The following is a 26,324-nucleotide window of genomic DNA, read 5'->3' as shown; positions in this document are numbered from 1 at the left end:
TTAATTAATAAATAAATGCCTGTTTAAAGTGGTGTGATACTGTTTTCAATGTGCAATACAGACGGTGGATGGGAAGTGCACAGAGAAGGAGCGTATGAGTGCAACCATCTTCCCCCGTTATTTGAGGTAGCCTCTCTGCCCAGGAGCCCTTGAAAAGCTTGAATTTGCCTAATCTCCCTTTAAAACCATTGAAGTTGACAGCCATTTTTACCGAAATGCTTTAGCCCAGGAATGAAAGGGCCTTTTCTGCTCTGGGAGCCACATATCTAAGGTGGGGCATGTCCAAGAAGAAGTGAACATGGCTACACTCTCAAGCCATGTGCGTGTGGACATACAGTTCATACACATACACATTCAGATGATACCTATGTCTTGCTCACATACACTCTCCTCCCTCTGGCCAGCCAAAAAGAACCTTCACTTTCTTTTCAACCCTGGTTGCTTGAGAGGGAAGGGGCAGTCATAGCTTGGTGACAGAGCATCCGGCTGGGAATAATGGGAGTTGTTGTTATTGATAACCATATTTGTTGTATTTTTGTTGGTGTTTGTCTTTTGGATGCTATGGCCAGTCGGCTACGCAAATAAAGTTTGAATTTGACAAGACTGCCATGGAGGCATAGAGGAAAGTAGAATGTTTTAGGGGTGCAATGTGGAACTTCTTTGCTACAGCTGCAAAAGAGGGGAAATCTGGAGAGAGAGCAATGAAATGGCAATGGGATCGAAGCAAGAAGGGGGACTGTTTGAGTTATGATTTTTAAACAGATGAATAGTGTGGGCTGATCCTTCCAGGTGCTGAGTGCCTTCAAGTCTCTTCATACCGGGAAGAGAGAGGAGCTCTTCCCCCTGCAGAGCTAGGCCCTTAGGGGAGCCAAGGAACGCGAAGATGTCGGTTGAGGGATTTGTTTTAATGGGATGAGCTTTCGCTCAGACACCAGTTTCTACATCCCAAATTTGTGTTACTTGAAACATAAAAGAGCGCAGGGACCCTCTGCAGCAGCAGCCACAATGGTCTTATAAAACAGGATGTTTTATAGATGTGATTATATATTTTTTAATCTTTTACCTGCTTATGTGATATTCAAATAGGACTGAGTAAATCCTCATGGAAACAGGCGTACTACTCCTGCACAGGGCCCCCATGTCTACGTGATGTTTCTGCTTCTCGGGCAGAGCTCATCTAAAGGCAGCTTCCGCACCACTGTGTGGGGTGAAAAGATGGGCCCAGACAGAGCTGTGATGGCTAAGGCAACATGCACAGGCAACAGCAAACTTTTGGGATGGAGGGAATAAGCCTGGGATTCTGAGCACTCCCCCAAAATGGGAACAGTTGGCAATCCCTGGCCACAGAAGGGGTGTGTCATTTTATTTAAGAAATAAGGAGAGCCTGCTGGATCAGGCCAGTGGCCCATCTAGTCCAGCATCCTTTTCTCACAGTGGCCAACCAGATGCCCTAAAGGGAAGCCAGCAAGCAGGATTCAAGCACAACAGCCCTCTCCCCTCCTGTGGTTTCCAACAAGTGGTATTCAGAAGCATTGCCACCTCCACTCGTGGAGGCAGAGCATAGACATCAAAGCTAGTAGCCATTGATTGCCTCCTCCATGAATTTGGCGTATCCTCCTCCCAAGCCATCCAAGTTGGTAGCCATCGCTGCCTCCGGAGGGAGTAGTAGTTCCCATAGTTTGCCATGCATAATTTTATAAACTTCTATCAGAAGTGTAGGTCCAGTGAGCAATGTGTCCTGAGGAGAATCCAGATACAGAGGCCTAGAGAGCCTGAGGTTCCCCTGTCCTGTTTTGCCCCTTTCTGATCTGCTACCCAACCATCATGCTCTCTGTCTCTCACATTCCAGCTCCCCGCCCCCTTGGAGTTTTCTTACTACCTGCAGTACATGTGTTTTGAGTAGGGATAGGTGGATCAGTTTGATTGTGACCTGTGCTCAGTTTTGCACCTGCTCATCCACAAGTCCCGCATTAATCTGCAAATGAACCCGCACGAAGATGTGTATTAAAATACACATTTTAGCTCCATGCATATGTTTTTGAATGTGTTTTATTCTAAAACCACACAGTTCGGTGCTTTTATGAATTATAGTTTAGAAATTACTTATCGTAACTGTTAAGGGTGAATTTCTGTTTAACTTTTATATGCTGATATTATTATTTTATACTATCCTAATGATTGTTGAATGTACTTTTTGATGTAGGTTGCTTATTTTAAAGTTATGTTTTATTATCACATTTTTTGCATTGCATTGGATTGTTACAAGATGTACATTTTTTGTTTCTTCAGCTTGTAAACCGCCTTGAGTATTGTAAGATAGAAAGACGGTATACAAATTTAAAATGATGATGATGATAACAAACAACTGTATTGCAAAATTCAGAGGAGTGTGAAAATCTGAAGAATAATGAATTGGATCAGCTTCCGTTGGAATTTCTCAAACATTCTGTTTTGGCATGTGGATTTCTTTCTTGAACATATGAAACTGCCCTGCTGAGTTAACACTAGCCCAGGTACTCTTATCCAGCCTGCATTGTTGAAGGAAACACAGCTTCTGCAGGTCTCAGCCAGGGGGTTTTTTCGTAGCCCTACCTGGATTGAACTTAGAGCAAAGCCTATTCTCTAGTACTTGAACTTTGCCATATTAGATGCTTCAATAAATGTGTTAAGTGTCCGTTTTGTGGATAGAAGTGGTTAAGTGGGCATATATGGAGAAAGGCATTGATAAAAGGTGTTCTGAGCATGAACATGTGATGCTTCTGTTGCCGTTGAGTAGCCAGAGCCTATGCTTGCCTTCCCATCCTGATGCCCTCCAGATGTTTTGGACTGCATCTCCCATCAGCCCCTGCCTGCACGGCTGTGTAATGCTGAGGGTTGATGGCAGAGCTGTAGTCCCAAACATCTTGAGGCCTCTTCCCCAGGTTTGGGGCTGAGTCCTGACCCTTCTTATTAGATAAATCAAGCTCTCTTATGACACATGCATACATCTGTCTCCTTTCTCTCAAAGGAATGGCCTCTCAAAGTGGCCTATTACAGATGATTAGTATGTTTGATGGGTCCCATCTGTTGTCCACTGTTTCGTGGTGCTAGAATTGTGGGATATTTTTCTGCTATTTTATTTATCAAAGCGTTTCTCGACCTCTTTGCATGTCAAGTTTCAAGGCTGTGATCAGTAACTCTAAAAGCATAAGCAACTTTTAAAATTCAATAAAGGCTTTTTAAAAAAACGTAGCTGAATTAAGGTCACAACAGCCACTAAAATTAAGCACTCTCAAAGGCCCTGGAAACATAAATATGTTCTTAAGAGGCACAGCAATGCCATCAGTGTTTCAGTTTATTTGAATGCCACCTCCCCACCCCACCCACCCCAAATGTGGCCAAAGTATCTCACAGTTATCAAATGAACAATCTGTATAACAATTCAAAGCACATTAGGAACAGCTATAAATTAGTACCAAAAATAAAAATCCATAGTGTTGTGTAAACAATACAGATAAGCTAAGCTAACTGAATAGCTTAAATGAAACAATACAAAGTAGCCAATGTAATTAAATAACTGAAGCTAAGCAGAATATGAAAAAAGAAGCCTAGCATAGGATGCACCACTCTGTTCCAGATGATGCACCTGCATCCAGACTCTGCATATTCAGCATCCAAGGACCTCACACATCTCCCACCTGGGGTAGTGCAGACACACATACCCTGGCTTTTACACACTGGCAGCCAGCAACTTTCCTTCCCTAATCTCCCACCAAGCGACACACAATCCAACCAAGCTGGGGGTTGTCATGAGTCTCAAGGTATCTCATGGCTCAGGAGTGTAGTGCCAGCAGAGTGACTGGTATGGAGGGGTAACATGGGAGGGCTGAGAGTGGGGGTACAGAGGCTGGAGGAGATGGATACTGTCCCCTCCCAGGATGTGGCTACCCCTGCTGGGGAAGCAGGACTCCCATCTTCCCTCTTCTGTCCTGGAGAGAGGAGAACAACCCAATAGAATCCAAGGGGAAGCAGGGAGGCATCAGCCCACCACTAGGGGTGGAGAGGTCAGAAGGGAGGGGCACAACATGCTAAGTTTCATCCACACCAGTGGCTGTGATGTGACACAACAATGAGCATCACTGAACTGCATCACTATTCTCCCATTCCTTCCGCACAGGCCTGCATCTCTTCCCTCGTGATTTCCCCCATGAAAACAGCAGGATGGAACTGTCTTTACGATATACTGCCCCAAATTTTGTCACTTTAACTCCTGAGATTTTCTGGGTATTTCTTTTCTTTCTTTCTTTCTGGAATCCAAATATCTGGAAATGAGCACGAAACAGCACTGTATTTCCGTTAATTTTCCAGAAGTGGCTTTTGCATCGTGCAAGAGCTCGGCTGTAATATGGAAGTGAACAGTTAGGAAAACTTGGGGAAATTGAATAAATCGCCTGTGTGAATGCAGCCGGGTGTCTTCCCAGCAGGGCTGGTGGACTCTGCCTTGTAAGTTCTTTCATTGCATGGCCTGCTCACCCCAAGCCCAAGCCCCACCTCTGCTATCCAAAAGTGCTTTAGTAGCAGAGGCTCCTCTGAAGCTAAGGCCTGCCCTGTTTGATAGCTGGCAAACGTTTTTGTCCAGATTTCCCACTTGATTTGAGTTGGATCAGCATTTGTATCAGTCATGGAAAAAACCCCTAATTGGATTCATTATTCAAATTCAGGAGCGCACTGCGTATACTTCTCAATTCTCTTTCATCCCCTCATCCGTTGTTCCTGGAAGTTTGACACACACACACACACACACACACATGCGTGGAGAACTTTAAAAGAAATTTCTCAGCGCAGCCTCTCTTTGGTACATTGACTTTTTAAAATATGTCTTGATTGCATACAGCCAGCTCCCATCTGTGGCAAAAAAATTAAAAAATAGATATTCTCATCTGCACTGAAAAATATAAAAGTATTAAATCTCGGCGGTAGAAATAGATCCAGTCATTCCTCCAGGTGCTTAATAGTTAGTGGATGTAATAACCATCAAAAGCGCTGAAGAAGTAACATGCTCCTGTGGCACTCCAGCATCAAAGTCAAAAAGTAGAAACACAGTGTTATTACAGAAATTAGAGATGGAGAAAGCCTATTATCCTGTGGGACCAGTCAGGATTGCAGTGGCTCTTAGAAGGCAGTCCCTGCTCCTCTGCATCAGCCCACCCTGCCATACCTGACTCCATGCGTTCCAAGGTCTTGGGTAAGAGAATTTTCACCTTCCTAGTCCCCATCTGCCTCTGGATATGTGTGAAAAGGAAGTAAGCAACCCCTTTATGCAAGGGCAGCCGACATGGCGCCCACCAGATGTTGGGGGAAGCCATCACTGTTCAAAGTGGAACGATACTGGTTTTAAATGTTTGGTGTGGATGAGGACTTTCTCTTAGGTATATGTGCAAGGAGAGGGAGTTTTCGACTGTCAGGGTGAAAGCGAGGTGTAATTTATTCAGTGGGAGAAAGCCCCGTTAAGTGCAGAGTTTGTGCATAAGGTTGGGATAATTTTAAAGTTCCTAAAGCAAGGAAATGCAAATCGAAGCCATTCCTGCCCTTGGGGGGGTGGGAGGCAACCAAAGAAGCCTTAACCCTGCACGGTGACACACAGGAGTGAAAGAACCCAGAGCACTTCATATCCTACCATTAATTGGATCACTACAATTAAAGGTCACAAATCAGGAAATAAGGTCATAGTTTGAAAGTAGGCAAACCCCACGCTATTACTGCTAATAATTTCGGCTGAAGCACACATGGCACACTCACATATTCATGTTTGTTTGACATCTGCCCTTAATTTTATTAAGGGGTCCTTTTATTTATGTAAGCAATTTGTATTCCACTCCTCTTCAGCAGACCTCAGGGCAGATGAACAGGGTTTGGAATACAAAAATAAAAATAAAAATCTAAGCATAAAATCACAATATAGCAATCTGTCTAAATAACTAGTGCCCTGCATATGGCCAGAGATATCTAGGGTGGGGAAAACTCCACTTGCGTTTCCTGGCTTTCAAGCGAAGAAGTGATCAAGAGTCATTTGAAAGACACACTTTTTGTGGCTCCGATGTCTGGGGAGGTGGGGAGCACGTAGCAGGGACACAATCCATACCCGAGCCCTTGGCTAAAGAGGAAGGCGAGATACACATCACTTTAAAATGTTTAGGTTACACCTGGCAATAGTTACGCACAAAATAGACTCGTTGAAATTGATGGATAGGACTTTGCCACATCCATAGCATATGCTTAAAGTGCTATGATACCAGAGTTGCAACTCTCCCCCACAGCCCCCAAGAATTCTGTGTGGGAATGTTCAGGGTGGCAGGAGAGGACATATTGTTTATTAATATCCTTCCTAACTTGCGCTAGCAAATTCCTTTACTTAGCAGAGTGCGTTCCCCTTTACACAGCAGAAAACTAGTTGCAAACTCATGTGAGTTTCTTAAGACAATACGCAATTCAATCTGGCTTGTCCAGATTGAAATGTGTTCTAATATTTTCCTGGTGAGACCCCTTGAATCCCTCCTAAAATAATAAAGACACCACAGTCTTATTCATAAGCAATAAAAAGAAAGTTTACTCGTGATCAGGCAGAGCACAGTGTGATCCCTGAAGGCAGGCTTAAGGCTTAAAGTTACAAATGTATAAAAACAGGTTTCTCCCATAAGGGAGATGACCTGAGGGACTGCTTGGCTGGCAGCCAGCAGTTCATTCCAGGAAGTTCACAGGACGAAAAGAAGATGGAAAAGAGGGAGAGAGGCAGCATGCCTTGTCCTTTTACCAGGTCTGGAAAGGTCACGCCCACCCACTAGTCACATGCAAGGAAGGATGCTCCAGCCCAGGAGGAACAGGAAGTTTTGACTGGCTGGACCAAACATTCCCTTGCATGTCCACTCTAGCAAAACAAGGAATGTTTTATTTGACTGCTCCCAGTGGATTACATCCCACATTCTGTAGTTTGTTAAGGGTGTTGAGAGTTGCTTTTGAGACCTCTACTCCCCTCACAGAACTACAGTTTTCAAGAACAGTTTAACAACCAGTCCTCTTTCCAAGGAACTTGTAAGGCTTTTTCAACATATGGTGCCAATGTGACCTAACTCAGTCCATTAATTTCAATGGCTCTTCTGTGAATATAACTTGGGTGGCTACAGGCCTGCAAATCTGAATAACTATTTGGGAAGGGCTGCAGCTCAGTGGTAGAGCATCTGCATTGCGTTGCAGAAAGTCCCAGGTTCAATCCCCGATGCATCTCCAGATAGGGCTGGAAGAGACCCCTGTCTGAAACCCAGGAGAACCTCTGCCAGTCCGTGTAGACAATACTGAGCTAGATGGACATATGGTCTGACTCGCTATAAGGCAGCTTCCTACATTCCTAAGGGCACGCAGCTGGGTCTGGATTGCTTTGGGGTGCAAGCAGACTCACCATTCACACAGTAGCTGGTCCTTAAATCTGATGGAATCGTGCACCCCCTTCATTTATTTTGTTGGTTAGGCACGCCTCATTCGTAATGATTTGCAGGCTGTGGTAAGATTCAGAAAAGAGTGTTTTATGCAAGCAGTTTGGAGCACCTTTCTTGGCCCCAGGAAAGCCCTGTAGCAATTTCTTCGGCGTAGCTAGGAGCGAGCGTTGTTGGGAAAGTCTCGATAACTGATAAAACTGCTGCTGCTTCCTCCCCTGTTTCCTTGAGGCAATTCGCCTGCCCTTGATCAGTACCAGGTTTGGGTTGGTTTTTTGTTGTGTTTTTTCCCCCTGAGCAACTGGAGGTTTCAGAGATATGAATGAGAGACTTGGGGATTTGAGAGAGGAAGGCCAGGGGCAGAACCGCTGCTTCTGCCATTCCAGTTCCACCACCTTATGAGAGTTGGGAGAGTGGGTTAACCATTTTTGGAGATTGAGAGCTGAGGTCCAAGCCATTTCTCATGCAGCCTGATGTTGCTGCTGCTGCTGCTGCTGCTGCTGTTATTGTCATCATCATCATTTGCCCACCTAAGTTCTCAAAACGGGTTGCAGCCATTATAACACAATTGCAATTACTGGGTTGCAAAAATACACATCTTAGGTATCAAATTATTATTCTTACTTTATTTACTTATATCCTGCCTTTTTCCCAGATGAGGACTCTGGGCTGTTTTGCCACTTCAAAATCCCTGCAAGAGTTCTCGGGGCGCATCCCTCCAACAATACAGTGCTGCTGACCTGACTTTGCAGGTTCATTCACAGGCTGTGATGTTTCCCCTCTTCCGTCAAGCCTTTTGAGGAGAGCTTTCAAAGGCCGTGAAGCTCTTTATTTGTTGGGAAGGGAACAAGGAAGCTCATTCCTGCGTTGCTTAGAACACACTATTTTTCTCCCTCTCCTCACACGCTCTGCTGTGGAATCTCTCAGCGCAGCACTGGAAGATAAGAGGAAATAACTGCTCCATCACTCAAGCAATCGGTGGCTTCTGCAGCTGTGAAATTTGTGAACGGCCACAGAGGACAGAATGAGATGATCGGGTTGAGAGAAGGAGCATTTGTTTCCACAGTCCTGCAATATTTGGCCCATCCCTCGCTGGTGTGAGAGGCAGTGTGGCATATAAGGTTAGAGTCTCAGGCTTGGACCTTGCAGACCAGAGTTGAAATCTCCACTTGGCTGTGAACCTCCCTGGGTGGCCTTGGACCAGTCACCATCTCTCAACCTAACTTACCTCACAAAGTTGTGAAAATAGAGGTGGGGGGGGACCACATGTGCCTCCATTTTCAGCTTCTTGGAGGAAGGTGGAATAGAAATGTAACAACAACAACAACAACAACAACAACAACAACAACAACAAGCATGCTATAGCTGTTGGGCCAGCCTTCTGTGGTTCTCAGACGACAATGGGGAAAAAGCCCCCTGCATTTCTTTTCCCTGGCTTGAGGGGGGTGCCGTTTCCCTCCCACTGAGATCTTCTTTCCAGCTTGGCGATGTCCTGATTTCCTACCTCTGCCGCTTGAGCTCCACGTCTGAGCCGAAGAGCAAAGCACAATTGACAGACTCCATATCAAGTGCCGAGAAGGCCTCAGAGATCTTGTCAACTTCGCTTTGCCCTTCCTGTTGTGTCTGGGATCAAACAGCCGGAGTGTGGAGAAAAGCACCGCGGAGCAGGGGGAAAGTGGAGCGACAGAGCCATGCGAGAGCCCTGCGCTCGGGGCGCCCAGACAAATAAGAATCCAAAAGGACACCTTTCAGGGCATATTTTCCATAAATGCACAATTACGAAACAATTTGACACGGGGCAAGGGAACTGTCTACAGCATCCATTTTTAATGAGTGTAAACAGATAAATTATAAATAGCACAAATATTACGGAACAGTTAAATATTAATTGCCAAAATTAATGTTCTCGGTGCTCTCTTCCCGAGATGCAGACTTAAACACTGCTACTGTTCCAGAAAACTGAAAAGCTGCTGGTAGAAGTGAGAAATCTGAGCAGGCTATTGGAGTGGGGGCACGAGGGGAGGACCAGAAAGGAATGGGGGTTTAGGGTTGCCCTTTCCTGACACATCAGGGAGAGCTGAAACATTTCCAGGCACCCACCCACCCCACAGAGGTGGTGCTGGCGTTTAGGAATGCAAAGATAATATTTGTCCTACGCTTCGTCTGGCAAGTGAAATTGTGATGTCATCAAAGGATTTTCTTGTTATAATTCTGGTGTAAATAAAAGAACCTAAGAAAAGCCTGTTGGATCAGGCCAATGGGCGATCTCATCCAGCATCCATGTTTCACAGGAGCACTGTCTCCTCCTGCAATTTCCAGCAGCTGATATTCTGAAGCATCCCCTGCCTTCGACTGTGGAGGCCAGTAGCCATAAATGTTGAAGTGGTGGGTCTGCATGGCCAGCACAAAATATTTTTCCACCCTCAATATAGCATGACTTTAGAGGTGTGACACAACAGCCTCAGGGCTATATCAGATTCGGGGGGGGGCGGTATATACCTGCCTGAGCACTCACTGATTCATTGCTCGGCACCCCTAAAACAGTCACCAGCTGACTGCTTGAATATAAGAAGACTCTGCATTACTTCTGAGTAAAGCCTGCCTCCAACACCGATCAGCTTCCAGGGACACTTACCAAGTAATAAAACTTCACCTCTCTTGACTTTCATTGAGTGGTGTTATTAATATGGCCATTCACACAACTGCTGAGATCACATTGTAACGAGTGGGATATAAATTCCCAAAATAAACAACATTAAATTAAAACCTTTGCACACTGGCAAGTCAAGTTGAAGGCGTGTGTGCAATCTCTCTCAGTTTGGCAAATCGCTCTGCAATTACAGTGGTACCTCGACTTACGAATTTAATCTGTTCCGATTGCACATTCGTAGGTCGAAAAATTCGTAAGTCGGAAAAAGCGATTTCCCCATAGGAATGCATTGGAAACGAAAAATTTGGAAAAAAATTGTAAGTCGAGTAAACCGCATCTAAAACCGCCAACGGATGTCCTTCGGATGTCAAAAAATTCGTAGGCGTGCGGGCACTTTTTTCATTCATAAGTCGAAAGATTTGTATGTCAAGTAATTTGCAAGTCGAGGTACCACTGTATTATCTACTTAATTTATCCCCAATTTGTTAGTGTTTGCAGGGGGCAGGAGTCTAGGCCCTAAATTCTTGCCCCCAATCACTAGAAATCTTTTTCAGGCCCATTTCTGGCTCCAGAGGTTCCAAGCAGGCATTGACTCCACATTTTAGATTAACATCTTCACAACTGTAAGGGCTTAAGACTTTGGATTTAAAAATCGAAAGTGAGAGTTCTTTGGATATTGGATTCTACTCTGTTCTTGGCCAGTTGCTGCATAAATGCAGCCCTGAGTTCCTCCCTGATAATCCTAACCTTATATATAGCCACAATCAGATAAATTGAGCTTCAGGAAATAGGGTTTATTGTGTGTGTTTTACCCATTGCTAGTTAGAGAACTGGGGCCGTATCATCCAGCCCATTCAGATCAAACAGTCCTGTAAGGATTCCCTTTTCCTATTTTCTATCTCCATAGCATTGAAGGCATACAATTCCACACGGCCACATGTGCTTTTCCTAAATCTTACTCTCTATAGCTAAGTTGCTTCTTTGGCAGCCGAGGCCGTATGGATTTGATTTTACATCCATATCCTGCTGGCTACTTTGCAGTTCCAAGCGTTGTCGTATATTCCAACAATCTGCAACCTAGTTTACATATACTAAATGTTTGCCATAAATAATAAAGTCCATTGTTTGTGGCAGAATTCAACCCATCAAATAACTTGCAATTTTGTATCCAAAATACTTTGCCTCTTAAATTATCCCACTCAAAAAGTGCATATCTAGAAAGGGAATACCGTATATACTTGAGTATAAGTCGACCCAAATATAAGCCGAGGCACGTAATTTCCCTACAAAAATGTGGGAAAGCTTATTGACTCAAGTATAAGCCGGTTCACCTTTGCCACTGTGGTAGAGGAGGAACGAGCAGCCCAAAGCAGCCATTTGGGCTGCTCCTTCCTCTTCCTCCTTTGCTGCTGTGGAGCTCACCCCGTCGCAGGGTTTCGAACCGCCATTCTTCTGATCAGCAAGCCCCAGGGCTCTGTGGTTTAACTCACAGCGCAATGTTCCCTTGTGTTATACAGAGAAGGCTGGGATCCTGTCCTGTTTAAGCAGGAGCCAGGGAAAGTGAGCACCTGTGGGGTTTTAATACTTCCTTAACTGATAGGCTTTCTGCCTTCTGGGGTCTAAAGTTTGCATTTATGTGAGCAGTTCAGGAATGGAACAAGCTGCCTGGGGAGAGTAAAGAACCACCGTTCTTGTACACTTCTTAAGGAATGGTTGACTTGAGTATAAGCCGAGGGCAGCTTTTAAAGCACAAAAAGTGTGCTGGAAAACTAGGCTTATACTCAAGTATATATGGTACTTTGTCCTCTGTTCTAGTCATTTGCAAACTGCTTCCACTTTTCATAATGGTTGCTTATTATGTTTGCCGTTTTATATCCTGGATGGAATTTGGCCAAAGGTGTCTATTTAAATGCCAGAAGGAGCATTCCCAACCAGTCTACTGAATGGGAACATACAACATTTACTCATATGTTCGTTAACTCAACTTCGGATGTAATTATTGGTCACATTGGAAGGATATTATTTAATAATTACTAATACTATGTAGTTGAGTTTGACCAAACTGCGGGAGGCAGTGGAAGACAGGAGTGCCTGGCGTGCTCTGGTCCATGGGGTGATGGAAGAGTCGGACATGACTAAACAACAACAACAACAATACTATGTATACTTTGTAGTAATAATAAGCTGATATAAAAAATATAATAAACAAATTGGGAAGAGGAAGAAGGAAGGGGATAACAGAAGAATGCTGTTGTAGGAGAAAGAAGTGAATGTAAAAGAAGGAGGGATGAAATTAGCTTAATAAGTTTATTTAATAAGGGAATAGGTTGTCTGTTGAGTGTGAAAAGGAGAAGGGGAGAATAAATTGCAGGCAATGGGGAAAAATACTTTGGAGAGACGTGTGGAGCTGGGAAGTGAAAAGTATGATTTAACAATTTCCAAAGGTGGATAGGATACCAAATGAAAATGATGTCAGTCAGTGACAGCTGATTGTGCCCAACGCTGCCTCCACCTGCCGCCATTTTGAAACTGCCTCTTCCTCAGCATTTATGACAGGCAGGCCTCAAGTGGGTGGAGAAGCTCTCTTTCAGTGGTATTGGATACCCTGGGCAGTTTGTGTCATCCATCGATTTGGAAAACATTCCCCATGCATTCGCTGTGATATCAGGTGGCAGCTCACGGGATGGAGTGCCCTTTCATAGCAAAAGAAAGAAGCGAATCTCCACACAGGGAACACTCAGCATTTCAAAGAGAAGGCTGGACCAGAAGAATCTGTGGCACCTCCTTTTCTTGGTGCAGGAATCCTGCCTCTCACCTGGCACAGTGCAATGCAGGCACAAACAAGGCTGCTGTGTTTACTAATGATGGGGAAGGGTTTTTGGGAAGTGCATTGACTCTAGTATGTCACAGGTGACAAAAACAGGTGCCCTTGTGTGTTTGCAGTAACTCTTTACTCTCACACAATGTGACTCACTGCCTAACACCTCCCATGCCAACTAGGAAGAGCCTCATATCCAGATTTCCAAGCTCACTTGTTGCTGTTGCTTGACGGGTTTTCCTAGTTTCTTATTGTAATGGCGTTCATATAGATGTCCTTGGGGGATGCAGGGTGGGTGAGTTATTGGGAATTAGATTCTGGTCACCTCACCTCCAAGCGGTACTGTGGGACTGGAAAATGTTGAAAAGGGGGCAACCAATATGATCAAGGGGATGGGGCAACTGCCCCATGAAGAAATGTTTCTGTTTGGGGACATTTTGGTTTAGAGAGAAAGCAAGTAAGAAGTTTGTAAAAATTAGGCATGGCATGGAGAAAGTGGATATAGATTCCCCCCCCCCCTTTCTGAACTAGAACTCAGAGGGCATGTACTGAAGCTGAATATTGGAAGATTCAGGGCAGGAAAAGTTCTTTTTTTCACTCAGTGCACAGTTAAACTATGGAACTCACTCCTGCAGGAGGCATTAATAGACACCAGCTTGGATGGGTTTAAGAGGATGAAACAAATTCATGGAGGAAAGGACTATTCATGCCTACTAACTTGTAACTGAGGATCATTAAAGGTTTTTGGAAATAACGGATCACAGATTTGGGGGTTGAAGTGAGGATGATTGAGCTCACCTGCATAGAATTTCTGGTCGTCTCTGGCTGCTTGACTGAGGCTTTAATACGGAGTTAGCAGGGATCTGGGGCAGGGCATTGTCAGTGGTGCTGCTGTAACTTTAGAGTTCCCCTTCCATCTTTGGGGTGGGCTTCATTTCTACTTAGGTAATGTTTTGATCAACCCTAACATTCTTGTTCCACTGCCAAGCTTTGGCTTGATTTTTTTTCTTTTTCTGGTTCTTCTGTGTTTTGATTGCAATGTTCTTAATCCTAATTTACTTTGAAAGTCGCCTGGTGAGAGCTCGGCCCTAAAAGGCAGGACTAAAAATAATAATAATAATTTAGAAATAAGTAGACAAAATACTTTTGTTTTACTCTGTTCTTCAGCACGCAGTTGAGGCTTTTTTTTGTTTTTGCAGTGAAACCGAATTCATAGAATCGTAGAGTTGGAAAGGACTCAAAGAGTCATCTAGTCCAACCCCCTTCCTTGCAGGAATCGCCAGTAAAGATGATACAGTGCCCACAGGTGTGAACTTCCAGTTTGCCCTGTTTGGTTATTGGGTGTTTGGTCTGAAGGCACAAGAGGCCATCACCTTGCTGAAGCTAAGCAGGTCTGGATGTGGTTAGTGCCTGGGTGGGAGACTGCCTGAGAGCCCCCCAGGGTCCATGCTGGAAGAAAGCTAGGAAGTGTAAGAAAACGTAAGGAAATAACTAAATAAAAAATAAGTTTCCCGTCCACCCAATAATGACTTGACTGGAAAGCTTTCAGCCATTAGTCCTTGCAGAAGATGAAGCTTGACACTTTCTGAGTGTCCTTGGCCATGGTTTTTTTTGGGGGGGGGGCAGGAGTTTGACGGAACTGAGTTCCTTTACCCCTTTTAATTAAATAATAATAATAATTATTTTGTCTGGGGAGCTAGAACAGATATAAACCCAGTGCCCGAGCAAAAAATCCACCTATAGTAATCAATAAAGTTGTGGCCATTTCTAATCCAGATCATTGTCTGCTTGAGTTTATTAATCACATCTTACATTTAGCCACTGCCCAGCAGGTGTGGAGTGGCACTGCGACTGGGCCCGCAATAAACAAGCAAACTTGATGGTGAGTTTCCCCCACCTTCCCCCCCCCCGGAAAAAAAATACTGGCCTTGCCGCATTTCAGGCTGTGTGCAGTTAGTCAATAGGCGGCCTTGAAGAAAAATCTGGAGAAAGGAAACATCTGGAGATGCATGGCAAAAGGAGGCAGGAAAAGGCAGGCACAGAACACCAGCAAAACAGCTCGCCCACATTCATAATTAAAGTCGTAACTTTATGGGAGTCCCAGCAAACATCTAATCTACTTTCATCACTACTGTAAATGTTCTTGAAAGCTACAGCATTGCTCAATTAATTCAGTACAAGATTGAGCACAAGTCTTATCAGTGTATCCCCCACTAATTGATTCCAGTTTTAACCAAAAGGAAGAAAGAGTCAGTGGAATTCCAGTTCCAGTCATGCACAGTGTGCCCAGATGCAGTTAACCCTTTCCTGACTCCCAAGATCTAAGGCAGTGGTTCTCAAACTTTTTTCTCTGGGCTACACTTTCAGAATAAAGAGTTACTTGCACCACACCTTTTTTTTTTATTGGTAAGAAATACATCGGAAAACAAAAAGCAACAGCTCATAGCAGTTGCTTGATTTATAACATGGAAACAACTACTTTATTATATGACCATAGGACATCAAGAAAGTAGAAAACAATGCAACTACATAAAAACATGAATCACTCCCAAAATATAAGTATAACCAAGCCTCTGACATATATACCTTTATGTATGTATATAAATTCAATGCAAGGTGTGAGGTTCTACACTGAAATGTTTAAATGTTTCTTTGATTGTCTTTGAATCTTCCCTCCACACCTGCCATCCTCTCTTCTCCACACCCTTTGAGAACCACTGATCTAAGAGGAGGCTGGAGTTCAGTCTTCAGGTTGCTAAAACAACAGAGAAGAGTCTTTGGGGATGCAAAGTACTTCTTGGATATTTCTGAATGTGGAGATCATTTGTTTGTTAAGTTCTTTCCCTAAAAAATAATGTTGTTTTGTTTTGTTTTGTTTTGACAATGTTATCCCAAGTCAGCAGAGCAATAGACCTATCTATGGCCTAAGGGCTTCCCCTGAACTGAGAATCAGACAGAAAGCAAGCAATCTTGAGGAAATAAAGATGGCTCCAGAAACATTCGCCATAGGCAGCACATCAAGCGCTGGTGACATAATCCTCATCTTGAAACCTGCATGCTGGGAACTCCCAACGTTCCCAGGGTTGTGAATGCAAGTCACGGGCAAGCCATCCACACAAGCTGTTGTGACACAAGGCCGGCGTGCTGAGTGTGGAGCTGCCCACGTTCCAGGGTGCCATAGCAATTGCTGACCCTGGCTTGTGTAAGAGGAGAAATTGCCACCGAGCTGCGGAAGGGCTGTAGCTCAGTGGCAGAGCAACCGCTTTGTATGCAGAACCTTCCAGGTTCAATCCCCAGCATCTTCAGATAGGGCTGGGAGAGAATCTCATCTGGAACTGTGGAGAATGACAATTCCAAGCTGGGCGAACTCGTACCTGTGTTCCGTACCATGCACGTAAGCCCACCCTGTTCTGCCCTCTTCCAGGTCCAAAAGTACCTATGTGTTTGCGGTCACACATCAATTAGGCACAAAATAGTCGCTACCTGTATTCCTAAACTGAGTTGTTTTATTTGGATACTGTTTCATAATAGCTGTGGCTTAGTGGTTGTAGTGGCGAGTAGAGGAGAGGAGAGGAGAGGAGAGGAGAGGAGAGGAGAGGGGGAGCAGGAGAGAAATAGACTGTGCACTGGGATTTACAAATACATTTTGGACAAGTACCTAATTAATGTAAATGCCAAACGATTCCGTGTATGTTTTACCTGCCTCAATGCTAGAGTGGTGGATCCGTAAACAAGGCAGGGAGTGACCAACCGCATAGGGTGGGTGCCAGAGAAGGGTGGGACCTTCCGTCGGCGTTCAGCAGGGAATTGTGTGAGCTCCAGCAACTTCAGCTATCTCCGTAATTAATCCAGAAGAGAGTAGATGGCACACTAATGAAATCTGCAGATGATTACTAAATTAGAAGGAACTGGAAACACCAGATTTAGGAGTGATAGTGGAAAGAAAATTATACATGAAGTGGGAGACCAGCGCAACATCAAAAAGAGCCTTTTCCGATCTGGGCCATGCAGGGAGGCAGGCAGCTGCCTGTCCCCAAACTACCCGAGTGGAAAAATCACACCCAAACTCTAGCTATTCTGGTGGGACCTTTGTGGTTCCTGAGAGATGCAAACAAATTAGGAGGGGAAAGAGAAGGAGCTAGAGGGATTCCTTCTGCAAGGAAGGCAGTGTAGTCTGAAAAGAGGGCTCTTTTTGGGATTCAAAGCACGCTTTGCAACAGCGCGACTGACAGGAGAGGATGACAGATTCTTTGAGGGTGTACTTTTGCAAAAGTGAATACTTCGGGGCTGTCTGGGTCATGGCTGTGGTGCAGAATTTGGCAGCCAGGTTGCTCACTGGGACATGACAGTTTGAGCATATTATGCTGATCCTGACCCGACTGCACTGGCTGCCAGTTAGTTTCTGGGCCTATTTCAAAGTGCTGGTTTTTACCTGTAAAGCCTTAAACAGCTGAGGACGTCAATACCTCAAGGACCGCCTCTCTCCATATGAATTGACCCAGACTCTGTGATCATCAGCTGAGGCTCTTCTTCGGGTGCCTCTCCCACAAGAGGTCCGGAGGGTGGCAGGCCTTTTCTGCAGTGGCTCCCCATTTGTGGACTGCTTTCCCCAGGAAGGCTCTCTTCATTACATATCTTTAGGCACCAGGCAAAAACATTTCTCTTCAACCAGGCATTTGGCTGATAAATATTCTGTGGTGTTTTAAATGTGTCTGTGGAAGGGCGGTATTACTTTGTTGTTGTTGTTTTAATTATAATATTTTATTATTTTAATTTGTATTTTTATATTGTGAATTGCCCTGTGATCTTACTACTACTACTACTACTACTAAAAATAAAAATCATAATTTTGTGAGTAACGGGTGACCTTCCCCTTGTGGGAAATTTGGGTTAATCTTTGGGGTTACCCTAATAATGAACTCACCATAATAAAGATAATGTTGGTTAAATGGGGGAGTGTGCTATACACAGTTTACTGTGCGTTGTGAACTCTATTTCTGTCAGCTCCAGTCTTGGAGTTTGAGGTTGGACTAAGCCACCCTTGGCCAGCCTAGTGCCCCTCGGGCATTTTGGACTATAATTCTCTATCAGGTCCAGAATTCAAAATATCTGAAAGGAACCCTGATGGCAAAGGCTGGGCCAGGTGACCATAAAAGAGCCTTCTGAGATTCAGCAACAGATCTGCCAAACTACTGTCTAAGATTCTGTGATTCTCGCAAGATCATGTGACCTTCCACTCCCATTTTGTGCCCACCCCTTTTCCTTTTTCTCCCCCTCCCAGAATAAGCCGTCTCTTTAATGGCACGGAACCTATTGTGTTGGACAGTTTAAAACAACATTATTTCATTGATCGAGATGGTGAAATTTTCAGATACATCTTAAGCTTCTTAAGAACGTCGAAACTGCTGCTCCCAGAAGACTTTAAGGTAAGACAGGCCAGAAACCTGTAATCAGTTTGTTCTCTTATTAAGCCATTTATTTCAGGGTAAGTTTGTATTCTCTGGTGTACTGTCCCCCACTATGCTGAGGCTGGAAAAACGCTGCCTGCATGGGTCTGTGGTCTCCTCCCCTTTCCATCCTCTCCCTTTCAGTTTTGGGAACTAACTGTGGTATACTCTTGGTGTGCACCAGTGTTAAGGTTAGCCGTTGTTGTTGTTGTTGTTGTTCAGCCGTTCAGTCGTGTCCAACTCTTCGTGACCCATGGACCAGAGCACGCCAGGCACGCCTATCTTTCACTGCCTCCCGCAGTTTGGCCAAACTCATGCTAGTCGCTTCGAGAACACTGTCCAACCATCTCATCCTCTGTCATCCCCTTCTCCTTCTCAGTTAGCTGTAAACCAGATTAGAACAGGGTTTCCAAACATAGTTAGGGAACTGTGGGGTTTTGTCTGCACATGACCCAGATGTTGCTGGTGTTATTGTTAAAGGGACTGCTTTGACAATCCCAACTTATGTTCGGTTTCCTTGGGTCTGATGTTGTTGGAGCGACAGGAACTGGCATGCTCTGGCAGAGGGTGCCCTTTCTATTCTTTAAGGTGCTTGTCGGACACTAGGCTGCAGATGCCACTGTGAGCATTAAAAGCCCATTTGCAGATAGCAAACTCAGTCTCTTACAGCAAAGTGCAGCAGAAGCAACTGTGGTTGGAAAGTAACATCTAAGGTTTTATTTATAAAGCAAATAACAAAACAATAAGACAACTCTCACATCCATCTTCTTCAGCAGAGGGGTGAAAGGAGAGAGAGGGAGGAGACATTTAAATAGTTCCCAAACTCATGCATCAATTAAGTAATTAAAGGCAACCCGCAACATTATGCAATGTGGGAATGAGACATTACAATACTGACAGCCACAACTTAAGAAACGGCCACTAGTTGTCATAGATACCAGAAAGGGAAAGGGAAGTAGATGTGGCAAAGCCCAGGATCAGTTTTTCTAAGCCAATTCCTCATTTTTAGCTTACTGGTATTTATCAGGATCTAACAACAATTAAGAAGAAGCACCAGAAGCTGGCCACATACTACCTTTTTTTAGTGGTTTTGCTTTGATGGAATTCAGAATGTGCATAGCCTGATCTAGAACCAACTTCAAATCAGCTAGAAAGGTCTTGGTGATTAATGCCTCTCTGTGTAAAAAAACAGTTAATTGATATTACATCTGGATTTTTCTGTTTGACGAGTGCCACCAAGCCTCTCACATTCCCTGTCAAACACAGTGCTCCATCCATACAAATTCAAGTACAAGAATCCCACAAATTTTTTCTTTCTTTCCCCCAAATACTCAGACAAGGGTTGGAAAATATATTGTCCTCTGGTATGTTTTGCTAGCTCGTTGCAAAGCAGGAACTGTGTAATTATTTCATCATTGTGAATGAATCTGATAGAGGCAAGCAATTGTGCCTTTCCAATTGTGCTAGCAGATTAATAAACTTGAATGGCAAATTCAGAATTCCTCATATTTTTGGAAACACGCTTCTCAATATTAGCTGACATATCAACTATTCTTCTGTAAATTGTCTCATCAGACAAAAGGAATTTCCATAACTTGTCATTCAGCATCATCACTAAACAATTTTTTCCACAATCAAAGCTGCAGGCAGGCTTAATCAGTTTTTCAGCTATTACTGTTATGTAGTTCTGTCTGTTGAGCAATCAAGTCATCCACTTGGTAAGATATAATTTACATCTTATCTGAGACTTTTACTCATATATATATATATATATATATATATATATATATATATATATGTCCATTTGGCATTTCTGCTGTTCCAAAGGCCGTTCAAACTATTGATGAAATATTTCCAGATTTCCAGGTGTATTTTCATATTGTTCGGGGCCATATTGGAATTGGAAAGCTTCTCACCACAGTTCAAACACATAGGCTGAGGGCCATTTTCATGTGAAACCGAGACTCAGATAGCTCTCCACATATTGTCGACCAACTTTCTTTTTTGGAGGTTTGCTTGGGCCTGCTACTGGTGTTGAATTAAACGAGTCTTCTCCAGCACTCTGTTTGAATGGCAGTTCTGGATCACAACTAGGATTGTCCTCGGTATCACTTTATGTTCTTGTTCTCATTTTGAAAAGGTACCTATCCATATTCTGCAAATAATTCTTTTTCTTTTGATACTATCTTATGCTATGCTATGCTATGCTACACTGAAATGTTTAAATGTTTCCTTGATTGTCCTTGAATCTTCCTGCCCCACCAATGTGACATGCCACACCCTTTGAGAACCACTGTCCTAGAGAGATGGTATCTGCAGTAGGATCATGCAGAAAGCAGTTATCCATTGGATATATAAGGAGTGAGGCAATCGTTGAGGCATCAAGGTCCCAGTCTATGCCAGCACTTTGAATCCAGCCCAGTAGCTAATTGGCAGCCAGTAGTTACTGAAACATTAGAGAGTTAAACAGTACAAAAAGAGAACATGCGGTTATACCGCATGTGGTGGTGGAAAGTTTATATCCAGTTAGTCTGGCCAATTACACTCCCCCTCCAGCACCCTGGACAGCTTTCCCAAGAGCTACATTTCCCAAGAACACTGGGGGAGGGGGAGAGTGAGAGACCTTCCTCCTTGCCTCTTAACTGCAGAGCGACTAGAGGGCTGCTACTGCTGTTCCCACCACCAGCCCAGGTGGGTAAGGGGCTTTTACAGAGGAGGGGCTTTGTGGGGAATTGGAGGAGCTGAGGTTGCTGAAAGGGAGGGAGAGGAAAGGTGAGTGTGGGACTTCCAAAGTCAGATAAGTGTCCCCCCCATAAAAAAAAACTCTACTATTTTTCATTGTTTTGGAAGTCACCTGTCTCCACACAGAATTGGGTTGCCCCAGGCAGGGAGCCAAGCTGTGCTGGTTCCCCATGGCTCCAATGATCCATGAGTTTGTTTGTTTGTTGCGTTTATATCCCACCTTTTTCTCCAAGGAGTGCAAAGTGGCTTACATGCTTCATCAAGCACACACCCCAATTAATCCTCACAACGATCCTATGAGGTAGTTTAGGCTGAGAAGTGGTGACTTGCCCCCCCCCCCCAGGTCACCCAGCGAGCTTCATAACCGAATGGGGATTTGAACCCTGGTCTCCGAGATCCTAGTCTGGCACTCTAACCACTATACCACACTGGCTCTCATTTAGAAATCTGCCTGTACTTAGAAGTGCAGGAGAAAATAAAATAAAAAACGCTGAGACCAGAGGATTGCAGACGTATTTTTGCATTGGCTGGGAGGCAGAACGGTGCAAACCACACAGGAAGTTGTCGATCCTCAGATTTCGACGGGACCGCTTCCAAATATATACTTTGAGAATTTCTGCCTCTGAGGATTGCAATTTTTAAGTGTTGTTTTCAGGCTGAGCTACGGAGGCAGCTGCATATGTGTTCCTCGCTAGCGAGTCTCTATTATCGCATCTGACTGGTGTGTTTACAGTGAATATTAACTACAGTTCCAGTTGCTAATAAGATGAGACTTGAAAGTGCTCTACCTTTGACAGCCTCCCCCCCACCCCTTGAGAGCACCTTTTCCTAATAGTTAATACAGTTTTCATGGGCTTGTGAATTGTAAATACGGCAGCAATTACTGGCTCAGGGGGTCCTTCCTGTCGCTCACTGCTGTTGCTCCATTGAGTCAGAGGAGTGCAAAGTTGTTTCATGTAGCAAGCAGAAGGTATGGGGTGCAGGCCTGGCTCTGCAGGCTTCCTCAGCCCCCCACCCCCTACAATTCACCTAGCATGCGTCAGTCACTACATGCGCTGAGACCCAGGCACAAGCACCTGCCTGCCTGTGCAGAAAGAGTATTGTCAAGTGCCATCCCAGCCACCGAGTTGTAAGAGGCACCAGGAGTTCCAAGCACTTTCCCCAGGGTTTGGTTTCCTTGGAACGAAGGTCAGCGGAGACCGTGGTTTCTTTAGGATGCACGGTTTTATTTCCACACATATATAACCTATTTATTGGATGAAGAGGCTGTGACAGCATTGAAACCCCAATAGATCTTGCTTCTCCATTTGATTTCCAGAGAAGCCCCAAAGCCCACCTTGGGCTCCCCACAGAGCAGGACATGTCTCTGTGTCTCCAGGATCCAGATTTCTGCTCTCTCACACAACAACTTATCTAGCTAATGTTCTTCTACATGCCAGCCGGGTGGGGAAGGCCCAACCATTTATTTCTCTGGCAACGGAACTCACTTAAGATGCAGAAGTTGGGTACAGAGTTGAGAAGTTCAGGTCGTTACCTTGACATAATAAGAGCCTGCTGGATCAGGCCAACGGCCCATCTACTCCAGCATCCTGTTCCCACAGTGACCAACTGGATGATTGTGGGAAACCTACAAGCAGGACCCGAGCGCAAGAGCACTCTCCTCTCCTGTGGTTTCCAGCAACTGGTATTCAGAAGCATTGCTGTCTCCAGCCGTGGAGGCAGAGCATAGCCATCATGGGTGGTAGCCACTGATAGCCTTCTCCTCCATGAATTTGTCTAATCCTCTTTTAAAGCCGTCTAGGTTGGTGGCCTTCGCTGCCTCCTAGGGGAAATGAGTTCCATAGTTTAGCTATGCACTGCATGAAGAAATAGACAAAGAGACTGGTTTGACCAGTCCAACAGGTTCCCTCTTATACATTCTAGCCTCAGAGATACAGGATTGCAGGTTTGGAAGGGACCCAGGGTTTCATCCAGACTGATCCCCCTCTATTGATCATGTCTACTCTGAAGAAGAAGGTCTGTCCTGGACCTTCAAATGCACACAGAACAACAGCTTCCCTGTAGAGACTGCATGATGCCTCCAGGTACATTTGCCGTCACACATGGACATCCTAGGAGTTCAAGACAAATGAATACGGGGCTGCCATACTCTTGTGGGGCTTCCATTCATTTCAGAGAACATACTGGTGCATCCAGCCCGATTGGGCCACCCTTAGTAGCCCCCGTTATCTATTGCTCAAAGTGGCTGTTTTTCTTTGCCTCCTGAACAGGGCTGTCTCTGGGCAGGTAGCCTGATCCCAAGAGCAACCTAGAGCCACAGGAGTCCCATAGCCCACGCTAAGGACTGGTGGCTGTACATATTACAGTGGCCAAATCTGCCTGGCCACCCTCTTCTATTCAGGATTCAGTCGTTTTTAGTTTAACTGATGGAGCAAGCCTGTACATCTGTTTCTTACACAACACCCATTCAGGTTTTCATCTGTACATGAGAGGGCTTAAATTTGGGGCAGGGGGAGGTGGCAGCCAAGGTCCCAAGGTGCCTTGATACTTGTGCCTCCTGAGTGTGAAGGAATATCTTTGCAGGGTCCCTAAGATGCACTAAGAAACCCTGCACAGACCTTCGTGCTAAACACAGGAAGGTCTAAAGCAAGAACATCTCTCAGCCCAAGAGCCATATTCAGGGGAGCACCACTGGCACTGCTGAGAAGGCTGGAATGGAGGGGCTCCGCATGCCTGTAGCAGCTGTTAGAGCTACTACAGCCAAGCAGAGACTTCTGTGAATGTGGTGCCTTGTATGCAGACTCCTGAACCAGAGAATTGTTAACGTTAGCAGCCAGTGAACACATCTCAACTAGCTGGACTCTGTTAGTCGATGGAGTCTGTGGGTTGCCATTTGCCCCTTGCAGGGAGCTGCAAAGAAGGTGCTTTAGGTTTCCTTGCCATTTCTTTCCATGTCAGCACTTTTCCAGGCTGAATTCTCTGTCATTTTCTGCCCTAAGTCATCAGAACAAAGTGGGAGTGAAATCACGCCTGTATCAGATGAGCAGCATCAGATTAGCAGGGGTGTTAGCAAACTCCCGGGCGCAGCAAGGCTGGGAACAAAATCTCACTCCTGCCTTCCAAGGCTGTCTTGGGTGCTGCCCTGTCAACATGGACAAAAGGCCCTTCTCCTGGGTGAAAGGACAAAATTAAAAGTCACTGATGTGATAATCAGGCATCCGGCTCCTTTTCTGAACAGTTGGTGTGGCATTAGGCCACTTGTCCTCAAAGACTTGGGTGGGCCCGTCACTAGGGCATGTGGGGCTCCTCAAGGGAGGGTGTAAAGTTCCAGGCCCTCTGTCCCACCCCACCACCCTTCAAACCTCAGATTAATGAGGCATTTGAAGAAGGGCCTGCTCAAAGGACTGTAAGCTACAGCTAGGTACATATGGAGAAAGGGAATCCTTCAGGAACCAAGGTCTCTGTAGGTCAAAGCAAGTTCTTTGAAAAGGGGCCAGACACAAATTGGGAGCAGCTTTGAAAATTTTGCATTACTGGGAGAGGGTGCAACTCTTTTGTGTGATCTGTAGGTGAAAACTTTTGAAGGTATACTGAAGGGGTTTGTGGGGGTGGGCATGAATTGGCAGACTATTCAACCAAGAAACACCACCTTCCAGGAAAGTGGTGTGTGTGTGTGTGTGTGTGTGTGTGTGTGTGTGTGTGTGTGTGTGTTCTCAAAAGGAATGTTGAAAAAGATCAAAATGAGAAAGTAATAGAATTGTAGAGTTGGAAGGGACCCCAAGCTCCAACCCCCTGCAATGCAGGAATCTCAGCTAAAGCTTCCATGGCAGATGGCAACTCAACCTCTGCTTTAAAACCTCCAGTGAAGGATAGTCCACAGCCTCCTGAGGGAGACTGTTCCACTGTCAACATCTCTTACTATCAGAAAGTTCTTCGTGAAGTTTAGTTGGTATCTACTTTCTTGTCACTGGTTCGAGTCCTGCCCTCCAGAGCAGGAGAAAACAAGCTTGCTCCATCTTCCATGGCTATCATATCTCTTATCAGTCTCCTCTTTTCCAAGCTAAACATACCCAGCTCCTTCAACCATTCCTCATTAGGCTTGGTTTCCAGACCCTTGATCATCTTGATTGCCATCATCTCATGTTCCAGCTTGTCAATATCCTTATTAAATTGTGATAACCCAGAACAGGACACAGTATTCCATGTGTGGTCTGACCAAGGCAGAATATGGATTCCCTTGATCTGGACACTATACATCTATTGATGTAGCCTAGAATAGCATTAGCATTTTTTGCTTCTGCATCACACTGTTGACTCATGTTAAGCTTGTGATCCACCAAGACCCCTAGATCCTTTCACCTGTACTACTAGTAAGCCAGGTGTCTCCCATCTTCCATTTGTGCAGCTGGTTCTTCCTGCCTAAGTGCAGAACCTTCCTTCCTTCTCATCTTCTACCAGGACCCTAAGATTGGCAGAGTCTTAACAGGATCCCAGAACGTAATATATCTGATGCAAAAAGAAAAGCCACCAGAAATTAATTTGCATATTTTTCTTTACACCAGAGAATGAAGGAAAAGCCAAGTTTTAAGACAGGCTTCTGCTAACTTAAAGCAGGCTTCTCTCAACCCACTCAAAAGGAAATTGGATGCTACATTGGACTAATGATAAGAGTTGCAGTCCAAATCTTCTGGAAGGATCAAAAGAAGTCTCCTTCCTAGCCCCAGTGAGATCTTTAGCTTTGCAACTGACTCTTATCATTGTAGATATTAAGATGAGACTTCCTGTACTCTGTGGGTGTGGTTAAGTCGAGCTCCATTCAAGTTCTTGTCGTGCCGTAGGGCTGGCTGCCAAGTATTTGAGGAACATTGTGAAATGCTTTGCCTGAACACTGTCCTGTAGTGGGGAATTCCAAAGGCTGGCTCTTTCTTTCTTTTTTTTGCAGTCAGCTTGTTTGCCAGATTTCCATGGACGGATGAGTGTTCTTTTTTCCATGAGAGTTCATTTAGCATAGTAACCAAAACACACACAGCTAAGAACCAGGAACTTTCAAATCACACTTCTACCATGAACCTCCATTCAGCAGCTTCCCTTGCCCCCAGCCTCAGCCCCCATCTGCAACGTTCAGGTCATAGCAGCATCTTCCCTTAGGGGAATTGTAAAAAAGATCTTGAGAGAAACTGTATTGAATTGTGCTTGTAGAA

At 44.7% G+C, this 26,324-nt stretch overlaps 1 protein-coding gene across 5 annotated transcripts in view; it reads left to right on the top strand.

Annotated features, from left to right (window-relative positions):
* The window catches only part of KCTD15 (potassium channel tetramerization domain containing 15), a 64,350-nt gene that overhangs the window by 25,778 nt on the left and 12,248 nt on the right, over positions 1–26,324 (top strand). For all 5 annotated transcript variants that reach the window (XM_033157402.1, XM_033157400.1, XM_033157401.1 and 2 more), the window contains exon 3: positions 18,216–18,360. In XM_033157402.1, coding sequence (XP_033013293.1) covers positions 18,216–18,360 — 145 coding nt within the window. The remainder of the gene's footprint in view (positions 1–18,215; positions 18,361–26,324) is intronic.

Source organism: Lacerta agilis, chromosome 8 (assembly GCF_009819535.1).
Source record: "Lacerta agilis isolate rLacAgi1 chromosome 8, rLacAgi1.pri, whole genome shotgun sequence".
Lineage (NCBI taxonomy): Eukaryota > Metazoa > Chordata > Lepidosauria > Squamata > Lacertidae > Lacerta > Lacerta agilis.
Note: the sequence above shows the minus strand (reverse complement) of the source record. Positions and strands in the feature narration are given on the sequence as shown.